The sequence below is a fragment of the Marmota monax genome, unplaced genomic scaffold (assembly GCF_021218885.2).
Source record: "Marmota monax isolate L192 unplaced genomic scaffold, Marmota_monax_Labrador192_F-V1.1 WCK01_AAM20220418_F8-fsc00082, whole genome shotgun sequence".
Lineage (NCBI taxonomy): Eukaryota > Metazoa > Chordata > Mammalia > Rodentia > Sciuridae > Marmota > Marmota monax.
The window spans coordinates 1,355,367-1,376,019 of NW_026695207.1; the positions used below are offsets into that span (position 1 = coordinate 1,355,367).

At 45.1% G+C, this 20,653-nt stretch overlaps 1 protein-coding gene across 7 annotated transcripts in view; it reads left to right on the plus strand.

The window, feature by feature from the left end:
* Sema5a (semaphorin 5A) overlaps positions 1-20,142 on the plus strand; it is a 451,060-nt gene extending 430,918 nt beyond the window's left edge. For all 7 annotated transcript variants that reach the window (XM_046430338.2, XM_058574513.1, XM_058574512.1 and 4 more), the window contains 5 exons: positions 3,885-4,055; positions 6,581-6,736; positions 8,092-8,139; positions 13,276-13,487; positions 15,355-20,142. In XM_046430338.2, coding sequence (XP_046286294.1) covers positions 3,885-4,055; positions 6,581-6,736; positions 8,092-8,139; positions 13,276-13,487; positions 15,355-15,474 — 707 coding nt within the window. In that variant the 3' untranslated portion in view covers positions 15,475-20,142. The remainder of the gene's footprint in view (positions 1-3,884; positions 4,056-6,580; positions 6,737-8,091; positions 8,140-13,275; positions 13,488-15,354) is intronic.
* Positions 20,143-20,653: the final 511 nt, after the last annotated feature.

Genomic DNA, 20,653 nt, shown 5'->3' on the forward strand with positions numbered 1-20,653 from the left:
GCGAAGGCGGCCCCTCCATCTCAGACACTCCATTAGCATCGTCTGTGGGTTGTTTTATTTATTTTTCTATTTTTTTAGTTGACTTGGCAGTCAAACCAGAACTATATATACATGACCTAAATATCTTGAAATAGCTCTGGCCTCATTTTCCTTTAAAAGCCAGGTCCCATAGAGTGTCGTGGAGGTTCACAGTGCCATGTCACTTTCCACTGGGGAGTAGCTGAGTTCAGTCTGGATGTGCTAATGTCAACACTCTCCCACTTCCTGGGGGATTCCTAACAACTGGACAGACTAACTCAGCAGGAGGGTGGGCCGCCCCAGCCTGAGGGGTTTGAGCTGCCCACCTTCACAAGCTTTTGACTTCATTTAGCACGTTCTCTTCCTCACAACTCATTCTGCATGATCATTGTATTTCTAAATGAAGTTTTTCCCTATGATTTAATATGAACATAGACATAAATGAACTAGAGGAATGTAAATAACTTTTAAATCAAATCACTAACAATGCCATCTCCAATTGTCACGCGTAACTTTGAGCCAGTGCTGAAATGACCATTTCCTCTCCTGCTGTGGCCTTGTCTAACTAGAACCTTCTCCTATGTCATTCATCTCTGACCTTGAGAAATGGGGGTCCTTTCCCCTTCACACCTTTGTTTCATGGTGTGTTTGATTCAGCACAAAGACTCGAGACCCTGACTGACAAAGGTAGAGAAGAGAGATGGTTCCTTGTTGCCATGTGATACAGAAACAGGATGAAAGCAACCTCAAAGCCTTCCTGGGACCCCTTGTGCCCTGACAGGGTCAACATACACTCCTTTGATCAGATTTAACTATGACGGTTCCTCTGAGGGAGAAGACTCTGAATGAAGTCCAAGTGCATCCAGGGTGTGTTCCCCACTGACCTCTGGTGGACACCTGGAGTGCCTCTCCCTGCTGGACTCCCGAGTCCTCACTTCCAGGAGGGCAACCTCTGCTCAGTTCTTGGGGAGTGGGGTGCCCTGCTCTCCTTCAGCTCTAACAGTGTGGTGCAGTGTTCTGGGCATTGATACTATACCACGTGTGGTGTGCCCTCACCCTCGGGGCTTTATATCTCTTACTGTGCCCAGGATGTCCGGTGAGTGGATGCATTTAGCTTTCCTTGGCTCCCTTTGATCGCTAGTAACTTCACTCCTTTCACTTTTCAGTAGCGATGAGTAGTTGGCTAGAATTCCTAGACCAAAACTTGTACCCTCTTCTGTCACATTACTTAATCTATCAAATTTTTTTTATAAAAACCAATTCCCTGCAATTAATGGCTTTGATTCCTTGAGGGAAACATGGCTCTGAGCTTGGGTATATTTGTCCGATCTTCCCATGAACCAGCCTTTCAGAGGCTAAATTACATGGTGATCCCAGCCACAGGAGATTCCCCCATGAATTTTTAGCATAGAAATGGCAGGAGTGACGTCAGACCCATACTGTTGGTTCGCCTTGTTCTTTATGTATAGCATGCCAGCCTCCCATCCAGAGCTCCCAGGTCACTGGCTCCATGACCTAACCTCTTAGTGCCCGGAGCCACTCATTTCTAGAATGTTCCCCAAGGCTGTTGTGAGGACCATTGCCACAGTGACTGAGCTCATTATTATCCTTGTTATGCCCAGGCTTGCTGCTCTCCGCTCACGGGCTCGGGTTTGTGTCACTCCTTGATTCAGTGGCACGTCCCTTCCTCCCCACATGGAGTTGTACAAGCCCCTCACAGTGCAGTCGGCTTCATTAAGCTTTGCATTCTGTAGTTTCTACTTTAAAAATAGTACAGACTTTCTGATATGAACTCATACTATGGTGCTCCGTATCTGTTTCCATCTGGGCAGACCACCTCATAGCCAGGGTCAGTGACCACCTCACGGCCAGGGTCGGTGCTCCAAGGTGCAGGTGGAAACCTGTCATGCGAGGAGGACACCCTTAGGAGGCCAGCTGGGAAGTGACCTGGGGCTCTGGGCAACTCCAGCCCCATGCGACTGCCTGAGAGAGTGGAGGCTGGGCTGGACTCCCCTTGAGTCCCTCTGCACGGAAGCAGCTCTTCCCCAGCCCTTAGAGGATGTGCCTGCAGACAGTGAAGTACAAATGGAGCTCGGGGCCGAGCACAGGGTGAGCTTTGGTTTGAGCTCCCCAGGGGCCACTTCAGCAGCTGGATTCTGCCCAGGGGCTCCTCAGAACTTCAAGCAGGAGCCGTATTCTCATTTAATGGGATAAACCACCTTGTGCCAGGAGGACTTGCTCATGACCCCAGAGGGACCGTGGGTATGTGTGAGCAGAGGGCTATTAGACCAGATCAGATGTGGACTGGCATAGTGTGAATGGAAATGTGGGAGGGATAAATAAATATCCTGAATATCTCGGGATAGAATGAGTGTAGGAGATCACAAAATGATACATGATTATGGGAAGACTGTGAAGAAGCGCACTAGTGTTTTTGTTTTTGTGTTGAAATAAAAGCACTTAACATGAACAGGTCACTAAATGCATGATATAGTGTTGCTGGCTACAGGCCCAGGGTTGTACAGCAGATCCCCACTGTCCCTTCTTCCCCACCCCTGGGAACACCATTTTACTTGCAACATCTATGAATTTGAGTATTTTAGATGCCAGCCATGACTTACACAATACTCACATTCTGCTTGACTTATGTCACTTAGCATTATGTCCTCCTCCATGCTGATCCATGTTGTTGCACACGGAGAGATCTCCTTTTTGAAGTCTGAGTAATATTCCATTGTATCTATATACCATATTTTCTTTATCTATGTATATTGACATTTTGGATGTTTCCATATTTTAGCTGTTATGAATAGTAATGTAATTGCTGATATCTCTTAGACTAATTGCAATTTTTTTCTGGTGTACTCAATTTTTGGAAGTGAGATTTCTAGATCCTATGGTAATTCTATTTTTAATTTTTTAAGAATCACTATTCTGTTTTTCATAAGCAGTTACACCAGCAGCACACAAATGGCTTCAGTTTCACCACGTCCTTACACAAATTTTTTATTTTTTAAATCATAGCCATCCTAACAGGTGTGACTTGGGCTCTCACTGTGGTTTTGATTTGCTTTTCCCTGATGCTTACTGAGTCTTTGCATCTTTTCAGATGTGTAGGAGCCTGGTCTGTGGGTCTCGGGATCCCAACCTGGGGAAGACAGGGGCTAATGTGAGCAGAGAGAGAAGGGCTCTGTTTATGAGCAGTCATGGCAGGTTCTGGTCCAGGAAGCAGTCCTGCCTGACATTCACACGGTGAAGCTGCACAGTTAATACCCAACCCTAAGTCTGGCTGCTGATGTTGAGATTACATCTCCAGCCATTAAAACCTGCCACCAGGTCTGTGTGGCTATATGGTTTGCTTGACTGGAGGCTGCATTTATGGGGTACCCATCAGTTACCTTAGTGGGACCATTGGATTTTTTTCTCCTCCTCTGTCAAACCGTAATCCAACCCATGAGGAGGGCTGTGACTTGAATTCCTGATCCAGGGCTGTAAGTCTTGTCTGGCCAACTGCATGGTGCAAGGGTGAGAGCTGGCCAGGGCTGGCCTTAATGGCCACAGTGTGCTGCGTGTTCCTTCTTGGGGAACTGGGGTTTTGGTAGGGCATGCATTGTGCTCCTCTGTCATCTGAAGACATGACATGTTTAGAACCATTTTCTGAAAGAACAAAGAAGAGGCACTGGAGAAGGAAGGGAAGGTGCACCAAGCTATATGGATGGCCCAGGGAAACTTCCTATGGCCGCACATGGCCAGGACTCGGCTGCTACCTACACCCACGCCTTCTGTAGTGCAGATTCTGTCTTCACCTCCATCAGATGGATCTGGTTGGGGTTTCTGAAGCATTGTGACCTTGTGTTCCTTCCCAGTGGACGGCGTGTGGTCCTGCTGGTCATCCTGGTCAAAATGCTCAGCCACATGCGGGGGTGGACACTACATGAGGACCCGCTCGTGCACAAATCCAGCCCCAGCCTACGGAGGGGACATCTGCCTGGGACTGCACACGGAGGAGGCGCTCTGCAACACCCAGCCCTGCCCAGGTAAGCGGACCTTGCCTGCTGCCTGACCTGGAGAAAACTCACCTCTTTTCCTCCTTAAAAAAAAAAAAAAGAGAGAGTATGCAGTAATCCATATTAGGTTGTGGTTCCTTTTGACAAAATCACACATGCATGGGATTTGATTGACTCCGTTTCAGTCCCCGGTACGTACACCCCCTTTCCCTTCTCTCCTCCCTCACCCCTTTCTCCTCTTTGGCTCTACTGATCTTCCTCGTGCTCTTTTATTTACTTATTTTTGATGGGTGCTTTCTACATATACTAACAGGTAGAATTTCCTGTGGTATGTTTATAAGTGCACGTGACATGGTTTTTAAAATCTATTCCACATCCTTTCCTTTCTTCCTCCCTCATCTCCATCTCCTTCCACTCCACTGATCGTCCCTATCAGTATGATATTTGACCCCCCATCTTTTTCCTTTGTTTTGGACTAACTTTCACATCGCAGGGAAAACTCTCAACCCTTGACTTTCTGAGTCTGCCTAATTTCACTTAGCACCATGTTCCCCAGTTTCATCCATTTACCAACGAATGTCATAATTTCATTATTCTTTGTGGCTGAGTAAAACTCCATTGTGTATATAGACCACATTTTCAGTATCTATTCACCTGTTGATGGGCATCTGGGATGGTTCTGTAACTTAGCTACTGTGATTGGCAAACTCACCTCTTTCGGATTTGTAAATGGTGAGGAGGACGATGGTATCACATCATAGCGAGTCCTAGAAGGGGGACCAAGTCAGTTCTCAGGGGCACCCTTAATGTGACTTCCTAGCCATTGTTCTATAATCAAATCCTTTTCACTTTGTCTGGTGTTCAAAGCCTTTATCACATCAGAGGTGAGTATATGCATGTCATTATAACACCCAAGCTCTTTGATTAACAAATAGATCCTGATTTGGCCTTCACTTCACTAATTAACACTAATGGCTCTTGGCAGCTCCTTGCTGTGCTAGGGAGAAAGCCAGAAGAAACAAGCACCCGTGAGCGCCCCCTGGAGGCTGGATGGCTGAGAGGGTGTCTTGCCTGCAGTCCCTTGTCTCCTCTGCTCGCCCAGGGCCTGGCCTCAGTCTTCTTCTGAGGATCCCCAGAGCTGCATTTCAGGAACACATGCTAAAAGGTCACGGGAGGCAGTAGGCATTCTTGAGGACACCTCACCCAAGTTCGATGGCCTGTCATCCAGAGGTGGTGCAATTAGAGAAAATATAAAGCATGAAATCAAATCAGTAATTTTATAATTAATTATTTAATCAGATTATTTTTAAAAAACGAATAAATCTTAAAATATCTTACCTGATGTCAGGATCCAGGATTTTGTTGTTGGGTGTCAGCATGAGGACCAGAGATTCGGGTGCAGCATGCCTCACACCTGCCTCAGAACCTGGGTGAGGGAGCTCCAAGGCCCCGGGAGACACAGGTTGTGCTGAGGCAGCCTCCTTGTTTCAGAAGCAGCCTGGCTCCTGACACATGGGTCCTCTTATCCCCCCTTCTGGGTCTGACTGATGCCGGAAACCTCATAGTTTATTAGCTTGCTCCCGGGGTTCTTCCTGGAAAGTTTCAGTTATATTAAAAAGAGCTTCAAGACCAAATTCTCAGTCATTTCAATAGCAGGGCCTTTGTATATTTTTGAAGCAAAAGCTGTTACCTTTACCTGGATCAAGGTGCAAGTTGGATTTCCAAATTTTTTTTCCAAACTGCACAGAAAATGTACCCTTTTTTAATTGGTTAATATTACTTAAATAATATGGAGTGTTCATTTTTAAACCTTTTTTCATAGATATGAGTTTCTCTTTTCACACATCTGTATGCCTGAGTGATTTGGACAGATTTCAGCCATTTTTATACATAGGACAAGGAATTCTTTCATCCCTCTTCTTCTGGACTTGACCCAAGGCTTGTGAACTGGCCTGCTGCTCTTTTGTGCTGGTTCACCTGGGGTGAAATGAATCCTGCCCTGAGGGTATCCTGGCTTTGCTACATTGACTCTGCAAAACTGTTGTTAAACCCCAGAAAGTGCTTTAAGCTCCCATTCAGCCACTGAGGATTTCTCATTAACACACCTTCCTTCTGTTGTCTGAGCAGAGTCCTGTGGAAATGTGCAGGAATTTATTAGGAATGCATTTGAGGCTGCTCTTTGCAGGAAAGCTTGGCCCTGTGAGAAATGGTAATGTCATTGAAATTTCTGCCCCCAACTGAGGGTAGTTTATTCACTGCTGGGTCTCATGGATTAGCTTATTGACTCTAAAGACAATTTTTATAGCATTAAAATAAGGTGGTCTTTAGAAATGTTTATGGAAGCGTATTATATCTGATTATATTACACCATGTTTTTTTGTTTGTTTGTTTGTTTGTTTTTTCCATCCTCATGTATTTTATTTACTGGCCTGGTCAGAAGTTATGACTACATCTTATCAAAAACATAACATGAGAACCTAGACCAGCTCATGTACCTTGGCAGATTAATTTTAGCAGGAGTTCTTGCCCCATCTCCCATCTTCTGTCCCCCGCAGAAAGCTGGTCAGAGTGGTCAGACTGGTCCATGTGCGATGCGTCTGGCATCCAGATCCGCGCCCGCCAATGCATCCTTCTGTTCCCTGTGGGTGTCCAGTGTTCCGGAAACACCACCGAGACCCGGCCATGCGTTTTTGACTCTAATTTCATCCCAGGTAAGCGCAGCGGATGGTGTAAGTGTGAACAAAAGCATCCCGACATTTAGACAGAAAGTGGTTCACGGGTCACAGTGTGATCTCGGAGGCTGTGTCTGGTGAAGCTGAGATGATGATCCCATCAACTCTCATGGTTTGTAGGGGATAAAAGTGCAGATTTGTAGATAAATTCAGATTTAGACTTGAAATACTTCTTGAGTGTAAGATTTTTTCAAACACAATGCCATCTATAATTTATTGATTCTAATAGAAGATTTTTCTCTAAAAAATGGAAATGTGTTATTTGGTTATTTTAATATGGGGTTAAGTGCTTTGGCAATATTATGTGTGTGTTTGCTCAGAAAACCAAGGTCCATTCTCTATAAGAACGTTAATATATTTGGGGGAATTGATTTGCATCATGATTCTCACCTTGGAGAAGTGGCTTGGCCTCTGGTCACAGACGGGGTGTGGAACCAGGGCTCAGTTGTTGTGGGTAGCTCTTCACCATTGCCTTCTCACAGATGGCTGGTACTCTGCACATGTACACACCACGTAGCACATGCCCAGCGTGCCCTTTAGGACTATAGCGTGGACCAAAGCAAACCAATTATTGCAAAGAAACAATAGGGCTCCATGAACCAAATTGTCTTCATTTCCCTGCATTTGTGGAAAAAATAATAGTATCTGAGAAACAATTATTAGCCTTAGCCTTGTAAGTCACCTGTACCATGTAGGGTGCAGAACTGTGTTATTTATCTGTTTAGCCATAGACATATTTATAATTTTTGTTTTGTAATGGAAAATCAATGTAGGAGAACTAGACTCCTGAAATGTTCCCCCCAACCTGGTGGGAGTTGAGACACTTAGAAGACCTCTCTTCTCATTGACATTTTGCTTGTGGAGTGTAGATATGGCATGATAAAGGGCACCAATGTGCTCCTGGATATGACTTTGTTATGGTTACTTCCTTTGAGCTTTGGTGATTTGGCTTCCATTTCACTGGGACTAAAAGATCATTGGTCTTGATGCAATATAATAGTCACCAAGGAACAGAGATCCCAGGGCTGGCAGGGGACATTCTAACAGGAATCAGCAGGTGCTTTGGTTGCAGCCTAAGGGGTCACATAATTTTTTTTCCTGTGATAATGAATCTTGTCCTGTCCTAGTCAAAGTGACTGAACCAATCCTTCTTGGGTTTTTTGAAACAATAAACAAGTATAAATTTGTTTTGAAAACTAATCAAGCTTTGGAAACTTGGACTCCCAACAGATTAAAAAATCATTGGACCTTTTGCAAATGAAACATTAATGTAAATAAATGAACCTACTTCCCAACACCCTTTATGCATTGTGATTGGAGTTTTGTTTTTCCAGAAGTATCTGTTGCAAGATCAAGCAGTGTAGAGGAGAAAAGGTGTGGAGGTAAGTGCCTCCTTTTAACTAGTTTCTTACTGGTATTCTGGTCTCTTCCAAATATTTCTTCCCCCGTATGTCTTCCTTGTTTCTGCTATTGGCAAAGAATTACATGGAGGTGAAACTCCTGGACCCCAAACATCTACCTTTGCATAAACATTAATAGTCAAGATTTAAGATGTGGCACAGTGGTTCTCAGAGTGGGGTTCCTTGGCCAGCATCATCAGCATCCCTTGGGAACCTAATAGACATGCAAATTCTGAGGCCCCAGCTTCAACTACAGAACCAGAACCTCTCTGAGTGGGGCACAACAATCCGTGGCTAAGTGAGCCCTGCAGGGGACTCTGTTGAACGCAACACTTGATGAACCAGCGATCTTGATATGAGTTCAGGGAGATTTTCCACGAATAAAATGAAATCCAAGGAGTTTGTTTATATTTATGTGCAAATCCATTGCACCTAACCTTGAATCTCCAGCCCACTGAAATGGCTATATTGTAATGGGGGTACAAGATTATACCTACATCACTAGAGAAATTTTTTAAACTGCAACACTGAGTCTCAAAAACCACATTCTTTGATTCAAGCATATGGAAGTTTGGAATTTGCAGTCTGTACCTTCCAAACCTTAAAGTTATTGTTTTCATTGAAAATATGCCTGAACAAAAGACTTATCATCCAAAGACCAAAGCATAGCCCATGTCCACTTTGACATCTGAGCCAACATCCATATCTTCACATGTACGACTGATGGCAAATAGATATCAATGCCCACCACAATCTATTCCACCAGGGGAATCCAGAGTGCTCAGCACAGCAGGCTTTGGTTTTTGTTTTTGGTCTCAAGGAAGTGGGGGCTTCCTAACCATGTTTTAGGAATGTACTTAGCATTAATAACTACATGGATTAGGAGATTGCTGTCTATACATCTGGTTTAGTTAGCCATCTGTTAATGTGTCCACTAATTCATTCAAGAATCTTTGCTAAGCATCCACTCTGTGTTGATTTTGTGAGGGGCATCAGGTTTACATTGAAGACCTAAGCAGCCCCAACACCTTTGGAACTCATAAGAGACCCTATTGCCTAAGACAGGCCAGGACATTCATCTTCCCATGATCTAAGTCATGCAGCAAGCTCACCAACTGGCAGTTGCTAATACAGGATCCACTTGTGAGATTAATATGCAAGGGCTTATATAAAATGATGGCAGTGGCTAGTGTCCCTTCATGTGTTTATATAGCCCTGTGTGCCAGACATTATATTCAGTGCTTCAGAGAAGAAGTGTCCCATATGGCCCATACAAAGTGAATTTGCTAGGTACTGCATGGAGAAGCCTTGGAAGTAGAGGAGAGTTTGAAAGTGACGGTTTCAGATTCTAGAAGGACTTTTAGGTCTCATACCCTGTATTATACAACACCCACAGAGTCTGGGGCTATGCTCCAGGATCAGTCTCTGAACGATGCCTCACATTAGCAATGTGAGGTGCTAATGCAGCAGAATGAGTCATGTCAGGCCACGAGTCACTGTCAGATACATAGAGAAAACCACTTCTCAGGGATTTTGCACCTGGGAATTGCAGAAAAGGGATAGTGTCCGTGCCTTTGTACCTGTGCCATAAATGGGGCCTGTGAAGCTCAGAGAGGTAAGGCCCTGGCCCAGGTGCACACAGCTCATGCTCAAGGGTGCGAGGGATGAGATCCTGGCAAGGGGTACAGTGGGAGCTTTAAACACATAGCACTATGGAAAAAGTGACCTGGTAGGGTCTAGATGTCCGTGTCCAGGGAACTCGAGTTACAGCAGCCCTGCAAGGTGACGATCTTGCTCAGCTCACAGGTCCAGGGCTGTCAGCTGCCCTCAGTCAAGGGCAGGTCAGGAGTGGAGCAGTTCCTAAGGTGTTTTCCCATTCTCAGAAGGCCAAGTCAGAACTTGAATAGTCACACAGCTGGGCTGCAGTAGAGGTCACTGGTCACCCATGCTCACTGCCAGAGGCTCCCATCACCTTGCCCAGGACAGGCCACCCTGTTCCAATGTGCAAATCCCTCTGGGGCCTTAAAGACCCAGGAGTTGTTCTGCAGGCCCCTCCTGTACTGCCATGCTGCTCTGAGTCTTGGCACCAACTTTGCCAAGAGCTGTACAAACTAGAGCCAATCATGAGGTGCTGTGGGCTAAATCACAGAAGCTTGGATTACTCTGCATTGCCTTAGGTATTTAAGCTTCTAAGAACTGATTGCCTTAGGTCTTTAAGCTTCTGACTTGGACATTCCACAGCAGGTAAGAGAAGAAATGGATCCTAGCATAAGGCTAAGAGGTGAAAATAAGCATTTACCTAGCAAGGATGTTTGGGGATGTTTAGGGAGACAACATAGATGTGTTTTCTCAGTTTATTGAAAAATCAATAAAATTTTGCTCATAATATCATCCAATTACCCAACTGAGCAGTTGGTCTTTATTTCAGGTTTATCTAAAAAAAAGGCCAAAAAATAAAAGCATATTCCAAGGAAAGAGCCACACTAAACAGATTCAACAGAGATTCAATAGGCACTATTTTTTCCCTCTGTGGAAAATGTGCTTCTATCGAGATTTTTCAACCTAGCTATTTTTAGTTGCATGAGACACAAAGAGAACATGATCATCATAAAGATGTCAGCTGGTCCTGGCCTTCCCCAGGCACCTGCAGGAATGATTCATGCGATTAATGACAAACTATCTGCATATGGAGATGGTAATACATCTTCCATCTGTTATAAAAACATGAGTTATCAGTGCCGCAGAGAGTGTTTTTATCAGTATGTGGTATTGACCCCAGGAGTCCTGACACCTAAAGTATACAGAAATGAAAACTCACGTGACATCAGTACTTGCTTAGGTACAGCTTCAGTGTTACAGTAAACAATTCTAGTGTTTGTTGGTGAAAAGGTCCCACCTGTCACAGCCCAGGAGCCCTCCAGCTGCAGAGGCTTCTGACAAAACCAGGAAAGGCCAGGCATCTGTGAGGTCCTTCCATCATCCTGTACCACTGACCAAATAAGCTGGAGGTGGAAAACTAAAGGGGTTGTCAGGGTGTGGGGAATACCTATAGAATACTCTAGTAATATCCACCTGGATCTTCCAGCTCTCAGTGCTGTGTACCTGGACCCTGTGTAAGGAATTGCCTGTGTGTTTGGAATCGCAGTGCATTTAGGAGAGTGTTGGGCCTGGCTGACCATGAACCCCAGAGAGGGCAGGCTGGGTTCACCATGTCCATCTACCTCTACCTTGGGGGGCAACACAGACTTGTTTTCTCAGTTTGTTGAAAAATCAAAGTTTGCACAAAAAAATCATCCAATGGGACCAACTGGTCTCCCTTCCAGCTTCTAGTCCATCTCTCGGGGCCCTGGGCTCCTGCAACACAGTGCCCACGAGCAGAAAGGAGCATGGTGTACAGGAGAAAGCTCAGGGTTCAGGGGAAGATGGGGATATTCAGCCTCTACCATCTAGCATGGGTGAGGCCCTGATGGGTCTCCTGTCCCCTGGGGCTCGGCTTCCCAGGGAACCTCTCAGCCACTCAGGGATCTGTGGGGATCAGGAAGGACCCTTGGGGTCCCAGCATGTAGTAGGACCTTGGTGACTAGTAATTAGTGACCTTTGACACCAGGTGCCAGAAGGGGGCTGGTGCCGTTGGGAAGGATCCCTGAGGAGTGAGCACTGGGAATGGGCATGAGGAACACAGGGTACAGGAGAGCTGCTCTGTGGGCCTCAGGGGAGGAGGCCTGGGCAGTTCAGGGGCAAACACCCAGGCCCTGGCTGTGGGGACAGACCTCCAGGCCCTCTGGCCCCAAGAGCCCTGAAGTCTCTGTGGCCAGACAGGCTCCTCTGGACTTGGGCTGATGCCCAGCATACTTCTCCATTCTGCCTTTGGATCTGGGGTTGACCATCACAGGAGGGCATCAGGTGACACTGCACCCCCTGGTGACACAACGAGGGGATACTTAGGGGGAAATGGGGATCCTCGGGATGTGCTTTCAGCAGTGGAGAGAGGAGGCCAGCAACCTGCAGGCGGTTACTCACGCAGGGCCATTGCAGTGTAGGAAGTCACGTCATGGTCTGCTTCTTGTGACTCTCCCTGAGCTCGGCAATGTGAGAGCTGCCCGGGTGTTGGTGTTTGTTCCCTGAAAGATGCGAAAGTAATAGTGGTGTTCTCCCAGCACATGGGGAGACCGACTTTTGTACTGTTTCTCAGGCCCACATAGGTAGGTCTTGGCAGGCTGCCCTGATGTCACTCAAGCCACTTCTGTTTCAGAGGTTAGGTCCAAGTCTGCTGGAGGAAAGTCGCTCAAAGAGAAGAGATGCTGATTAAATATAAAAACAATAGGTCACGGTCACCAGGAGACTGTATTTTATTCCTTTAACTAGAATTCTTGTTTTCTTTGGAGTAAACCATTTTCTTAATGAGATCACCAAAATATAATCTAAGCAAAAAGAGTGGTCCACAGGATAAAATTTGTACACATGCAGCACATGTATATGCAGAATTCCTCTTGAAGGACCTGGGAGAGTGGCTGCCTTTAGCAAAGAGACATTTTTCCTTCAGAACTTTGGGAGTTTCTAATGTCATTATTATATAATGCATGTTTGTGCAAGAAACGGAAAACATGAGGATCTATGTAAATGGAACAATTTTTAAATAAGATGAAATAATAAAAGAGGGTGAGGAAAGAAGTCTGGCATGACCATGCGCAGAAATTGGAAGCTGTCAGTGCCTTTCCTGCTGTCCTGGGACCTGGCAGTCCTGGATGCAGGGAGGTCCACCTGTTAAGGGACATGAATGAACTGTGCTGTAGAAACCCCAGAGAACAGAGATTATACTGCTCTTAGAACAGAAGAGTACTGTATAAGCCTTCAAAGGGGAAAAAAAAAGATATTCTGCTAGCTTATTCAGGTTTAAGGTGACTTGAAAAAACTGATTATAATCCCCAAGAGCCTGAATTTAAATATGCTGTGCTCACTGTGGAGAAGTCTCCTGGTGGCCATAGCATTTCAAAGAGGAGCATGATTACGATTTCTCTACTTTGGGAGTGGGCTTCTCATCTTGCTCTTTTCTAAGCACTTGAGCCTTGGGGTAGCGCCTTCTTTCTGAGCGTAGCATGCCTGTGATTCTGCCCTCAGAGTTCAACATGTTCCACATGATCGCCGTGGGGCTTAGCAGCTCCATCCTCGGCTGCCTCCTCACCCTGCTCATCTACACCTACTGCCAGCGCTACCAGCAGCAGTCCCATGACGCGACCGTCATCCACCCCGTCTCTCCCGCCCCCCTCAACACCAGCATCACCAACCACATCAACAAACTGGACAAGTACGACTCTGTGGAGGCCATCAAGGTGAGGAATCGGCGGTGCCGGCTGTCTGCAAAGGTCCTTGGTGTTGGCGCTGGTGATTGGGTTGGTGGAGTGTAAGGGAACCTTCGTGATCACCCACCTTTTAAGCTTTGTTTTGCCTGGAAAAACATGGCATCTCATGTGGGGATAAATTTAAAAAGGGACATGAAGCAGCAGCACACCTACTGCTGGAGATACCAGGTCTGTGGCCCCGGTTCAGCTCTGATCCACCCTTGCTGTGGGGCCTGAACTTGGGCATCAGGCATGTGCTCCCAGGTGAGGCCCTGAGCACCACTGGGCAGTCAGACACCCACTCCCATTTCAGGAGCAGACCTAAGCTTCTTTGCACCTCAGTATGTTTATCTTTAAAATCTTAGTCTTCATCTTTTATCTGATGGCACACACTCTTGCACGGTTCTTGCGACAGTGTCCTAATGTACAGGAGGCTTCTTGCATCTGCACAGAAGGCCACAGGTGTAACCTGAGAGACATCAAGGGTCTTGTTCACCTCACCTACTCTTTCTTACCACCCACATGGAGGAAGGGGGTTTAGTGAGACCCTGAGCTGCATCTCACTAAATTCCCACATTCCTGTAGGTTGGGGACTTCCTTCACATTCTTAGGGAGATCTGCTGTCAGCTCTCTGTTCCAGTGGTTCTCTGTGAAATTGGATTTCCTTCCTACACAACAATAGGAACATATTTGCTCTCACAGCTTTGGGTGGAGGGGAGAACTTGTTTCCCGGGAGCTGTGTTGTCCTCCCTTGTCCATTCCCTACGGTGTGGCCTCCACTCCTGGAGGCACAGCCTGTTGGCTTTACCCATGGACTCTGCTTAAACCAGGGTCCAGAATCCATTAGCACTGACTTCCCCAGGTGACAGGCCCAGGGAGGGAGCATCAGGACTCATGACAGATCCCCATAGCCTCTCAGAAATGAACTCCTAGAGAGCGAGGAAGAACATGTCTACTCTTATCAGCAAGAACCTTCCCAAGGCTTCCAGAACCCACGAGTGGTCTCCTCTGCATGAGTCCAGCAGATCCACTTACCTGTGGTCCTGTTGATGCAGGAAGCAGAAGGGAATTTAGCTGGTCTGTGTTCCCACTTAAGATGCAGTAACTTTCAAGATGATCAGAAATGCTGCTGCCATAAAGCAGAGGAACTGGAGGGTGTGGATTGCTGCCTGGTCTTTAATAATCCTTCTAGAACTTTATTCTGACACCTGGTCCAGGCTGGTCCTACACAACTGGCCTCTGCCCCTTCTGCTACATCTTTATTTTAGTCCTCTTAATATTTACTCTCTATTTGATACAGTTGTACTCTTTGAAATTACAGGTGACTTTAATGACTACTAAGGAGGTAGCCATCTGTGTCCAGAGATGGCCGCATCAGTCACCTTCTGAGGGCAGAGAGAAAAGAAATCAAGGCAGTTTAATTGGATACATTTGCTTAAATAAGTTCTGTCGAGATCTCTGATGAGTGTACCAATCCATGGAAATCGGGAAGCCACTTAAATGTATACTTAGACATATGTGGTGACTTTCAAAGTGTCTGCTAACTTGAAATCATTCAAGTTATGGTTTCCTAGGGGTTTAGATTTAGGTTTTCTGACCCTCTACTTCTCTTCCTAACTTCCGAACTAAAGTTCAAAAGTAGAGTGGAAGATACCCAAAGCAGCCAACCTTATTCTAGTTACTAGTCAAGTCTTCCATGAGGCAATGGATCTGGGAAAATCAGTGAATGAGGAAAACTGTCAAGAATAGGGGAAGCCTAGGAGAGAACTCAAGTTAGCATAACGGTCTCCTAGTTATATTTCCCTCTGAAGTGCTACTTGTGGAGTATTCTTAAATCTTTCTATAATGTATTTTGCAGGCATTTAACAAAAACAACTTGATCCTAGAGGAAAGAAACAAGTACTTCAACCCGCACCTCACGGGGAAGACCTACTCCAACGCCTACTTCACAGATCTCAATAATTACGATGAGTACTAGTAGCGCTTAGTCCTCGGTTTTTGTAAATCCTCAGTTCCTCAAAGCCTGTGCTCCATGACTGCCCATGTTTCTGAGGCTTCAGACATAAAGTGTGGATAGACTTCAAGTGCATTTCAAGCCAATAGTGTCCCATTGCTGCGAAAAAAAAAATACACATCCTTAAAAGCAACAAAAATCGAACTGTGGCGTCGTGAAAGTCTGGTCCATAACAATCACTTGATCATTGTTGAGTGAGCCATGGTGTGACATTTGTTTTTTAATTATGTTCAGTCCATTTTTCTAAAAACCTATTGTTTCCATGAGCTTTATTTTATCAGTGTGCCGCTCATATTGGAAGGAATCTTTAGAAAGAAAAAAATGTCTTTTTGCTTTTAAGTGTAAATCTTCCTGATGTTTTAATTTGAGGAAATGGGTATCAGAGACCGCCTCCCTCCACAAGGTCCATAGTATTTGATAAAACAACAAAAATGAAGTGGCCAGGCAGTTTTTCACCCTGGATCACCCAAGGTCCTGATCTGGGTGATATTGTGGATTCTCAGAAGCAAACTTGTGTTTGGACTTGAAATAATTCTTGCCCAGGGAAGCCCAGGGGTTCCACCTGACCTGGACCTGCAGAGGTAAGGGTCAACCAAGACGTCCTGCTGTGGCCTGGGGTATGACTGTTCTCCCTGTGCAGGTGAGCAAGGGGGCAGAGGCTCAGACACAGGGAGGTGTGGCCGTGGCTAGCAACTTGCTGCAGAACCAACCTTCTTCTGACTCTTGGACTGCATGGTGTTCCCGGGAGATCCTCGCCACACTGTTGGCCTGGAGCCTCCCGTCTGGCCATGGTGACATCCTGAAGAGCCGGCATCTAGAGGAACTACTGGTACAGCATTTGGACAGACTGTATACCTTCTTTCTCCCTGCAAAGAACAATTCTGGACTTTTATGATGCTGATTAAGGAAAGTATTAAAAATACTGAACTATAATTGAAAACAACCTTTTTTTATTTTCCACGTTATGCCAAGTGTTGAAAGAACTGACATTTAATGAAATATCTTTTTGTTCTCCATCTCCCTGATGTAACTAATGTATGGCAATCAGCCCCTACTAGAGCATTAATGATGTGTAAAGCTGGCTCTCCAGAGCCCACCTCAGTCTACCTGATGGGACCCCCAGCAGAAGCTGCACTCACTGCCCTAGGCCAAGGGAGGAGGGAGAGTTTTGTTCCGGTGCCTTCTCTTTACCCCAGTCTGCCTCCCATCCACCCAGTCCCACCAAGTCCCACTCTTCCCTGCAGAGAGGCAAAGGCAGTTCAGGTGCACTTGGAAGTAAGGATGGATGATCTCCATGGTCTCAGCGTTGGTCATTAATTAACGATTCATAGTGTTTTAAAGCCATTGCTAGAAGTCCCCAGAAGGAAAAGAAAAGATCAAAATTTTACACAACTGACACGTAGCATGTGGCAGCTGGTTCAATAATTATTGAAAGAACAAAATTGAAAATGTTCATCTGAATCCTCCGGGCATTGTGATAAAGGCCTGAGTAGATAGCTATATCTGTTCTTCTTGATAAATGGACCTTCAGATCTGTGAAAATATATAGTACGGGTAGCGAAGAACACAGAACATTATTAGCATATGCGTTTTCACTATATCCAATTTAAAGAAGCAATTTCAGAAAATGTTGGAAAACTATGATTAATAATGAATATTGTACAATTCAAAAGATTCCCAAATGCCCAAATTTGCAAAAATGGTTCTGTATTAAAATTTTAAAAATGGCAAGTGGGCTCTAGGAGATGTGCTAGGTTGGATCTGGAATGTTAGATTGTAAATGGTTGATGTACAGGACCTCACCAGTGGGGCTCCATGTGGCATTTCATGCATTCTAGGCACACTGCAAAAGAGTCCACTGCTGTACACACGTTCTTGAAATCCGCACTAACAGGTAAAATGCACAGATGGCTGGTTGGGTTTTCATTGTCTGCTTGGACTCTTTACTTTCTGCTAAGAAAAAGTTTTTTCACTCTGTTAAATGAACTGACTCTCTCTCTCTCTCTCTCTCTCTCTCTCTCTCTCTCTCTTTCACACACACACACACACACACACACACACATACACACACACACACACACATCTTCCCTTCTTGAATATTTTCTCAGTTTCAAAGTCACTTTACTTCCCCTAAGAGGGAGAATGCTAAATTTCAAGAACTTGTCATTGGGCTTAATGGACATGCTTCCAGTGGCATCTAAGCTGGTCTCTACTACATGTATGTAAATGCAGGGTACACCCTCTGCACCCCAGAGCTCTCATGGTGTGGACAGTAGAAACCCTCTAGAGTACTACTGTGAAAAAAGCCCCTCACTCACTGCTACCTGACACTGTATTCAAAGGAAAATCGCCTCCCCACCTCACCCTCTCTCTTGTTTGGCAGAACCATGTTTGGTTTGGCTGTATTTGAGCTGGAGTTCGAGTCTTTTAACCACCTGTGGGAGAATAGTCCCCCATCACTGCACTGCTATTCCCTGCTCCAGACCCCTCCTGTCTACATGAACCCTCCTGCAGAGATGTCTGTCTAAGAGTCTGACTGGACTTAGCCTCAGTATGAGGGAAAGGGAAGAGGGCTTCTGTGTGCATAGTGGTGGGCAGAGACTGAATGAATGCTCTGAAGGCCTCCTCACCAAGGAGTCACCTGAGTCCATAGATAGGGTCTTCAGTGGACCAGCTTCTGGCCCCACTGGCCCATAGGCCATGCCAGAGAAAAAAGAAGCAAACATGGGAACAATAAGTAGGTGCCATGGAAAGATGAGGTCTTGTCACTCCCCTGTGAGTGCTAAGGCCAGGCCCTGTGGGGGATCACGGTCCACATGCACAGTCCTGTGGGCATGACCTATGGACTCTTCCAGGATCAGCTGCCCAGAGTGCAGCAGTCCGAGGCAAAGGTGTCCTTGTTTATATTCTTACACAAAAGGGTGGAAATCACGGGAGCCAAAGCCTATTCCAGTGAATGTTCTGACCAGAATATTTGGTAGAATTAATGGGTCTTGCCTTTGACATTGTGGACAAAGTCTTAGCAAGGCAGACTCCGTGTCCCCAAGATATCACTAAAGGTTACATTAAAGTTTAATGGGATGTTACAGGAATTTTTTTCCTAGACATAATACATCAGGGATGGATCCAGCTATTCATTTTGCCTAAACACAACTTTGATAGCATTTGAATTTACAAATATTCTTATACTTCTTTACTCTATTTGTCTTGCTTTTGTAATAAATCAAATTAGTTCCCTGAGCACTGGTCAAGCCATTTCCCTCATCTGCATGGCCCCAGAGCCATCAACTTTCTGTAGCTTTGAAGTGTTCTTTATACTTCAGTGAGACTTTCCTGATTTGAGTGGCATTTGGAGATAACTCCAGTGAGTTTAGTGTCTCTGTCTCAGAACATGTCTCTAGAGCACCTTCCGGAGGCAGCAGGGAACATAGGTTGATAAAGTGAACTAAATTAACATTAAAATTGCCATTTCGCAAGTGACAAGCTAGGTCTAAATCCCACAGCTCAAATAATCAAATTAAACTAGTAACGTGAAATCAACTCGTATGCAAACTTTCTGCCATTGTTTTTAATGATCCAAGCTGGAGTTTGCTGATGGAATTGGCCATGACCAGCACATCCATTCTTCCAAAAGCCTCCATCTCTTCATGGGGATTTATGCTGACATGACATTGTCAGTATTTGATTACCTATTATCATCCATGATTATCTATTATTGGATACTAGAAGCCATTCTGAGCACCCTGCTTATTTGGACAATGAGTGTGAAATGGTAGTGTGCTTTCCCGTAAAATGTCGCTAGTGCCTTGTTGAAGATGATGGAGTACCGTGACACTCAATAGTGTGGGTTCCAGTTAGAAGCAGACGGTTGATTGGATATGTTTTAAAGAAAATCAGCCTTACACACCACTCTGAACTCAGGAATAGAAAATGACCAAGACACACTTCATCTCCAGGTGTGCATTTGCTCCCACTGGGCAATGGTGTATTCAGAAAAGTGGGAAACCCCTCCTCAGTCTCCCAGAAACTGACATGGCTCTAATTCCTACATCTTCCAGAACACACAGCAGCATCTGTCCTTAACAGGAAGGTCAGTATGATGCCTGTACAAGTTAGAGGCCTTTGTTTCTGTCCCCCTCCAGGCAAGTGCACAGGAAGAGCGAAACCAGACACATGCTGTTAACAATTGGTACAGAGTTGGGTGTGGAAGGAGGACCACCTAGAACATTGTCTAATTGATTATTTTTGTAGATTCAACGTCAACACTGCTTCACATATTTGCAAAAGTTGTTAATTTGTGTTTTTTTTTTAAATTTAACAATGTTTTCTCTGCTAAAGTGGACTGCTTTTGCTTTATACCATAACCGTGGTCAAAAATCAAGCTTGAACTTCTGCACATGGATGGAAAGCAGCACAGGCGCCTCAGCCCCAGCACCTGGAGACACCACAGCAGCTCCGCACAGCTGCTAGGAAAATGCACAAGCTTGGTCCTGCACAGGGTTCTTCAAAAGTGTGTAGCAAAACCTGTGTGTTCTGCCACTGATTCGCATTTAAACATGTTACGCCTCATTTTGTGTTCACCTGCTGTTGCCTGTTTTGTGATACAAAATAAACTTATTTGGGATTGTTTCATTTTTTTTTCATTGAAATTTCTCCAAAACCTACTCAGCTCTTGGTAAGCTTGCAGAGATTACTGATATAAAATTAATTATTAATATGCAATTTGTTCTAAACATTGCAGGGATTTTTTCAAGAATGAAATAGTTTTATATTCCCCCTTTCTTTGAGGAAATAGGATATTGGTAATTGTGTTGGAGTGCTCGGGGATGCCTGGATTTTTTGTGGGGTCACTGGGCACACTGCACTTTTTCTCGATGCTTATATTTGGTCCTTAAGGTTTCCTTTGAACACTTCTTGGTAGACATATGCAACAGCAATTTCCAGTGAGCATCACTTTTTGTCTGTTTTCTGTCCATCAATACGCTGGTCTTAGATTCTGCCTGAGAGCTGTCCAGGACTAGGCCTCACATTGTTGCTTAATGACACTTGACAGATAACATGGTTTTCAGAATTAGTTTAAGACACTAATTGTGGCAAACTGGGCAGGGAGCTCTGTCTGTCTTGCATTGGATCAATTATGGAA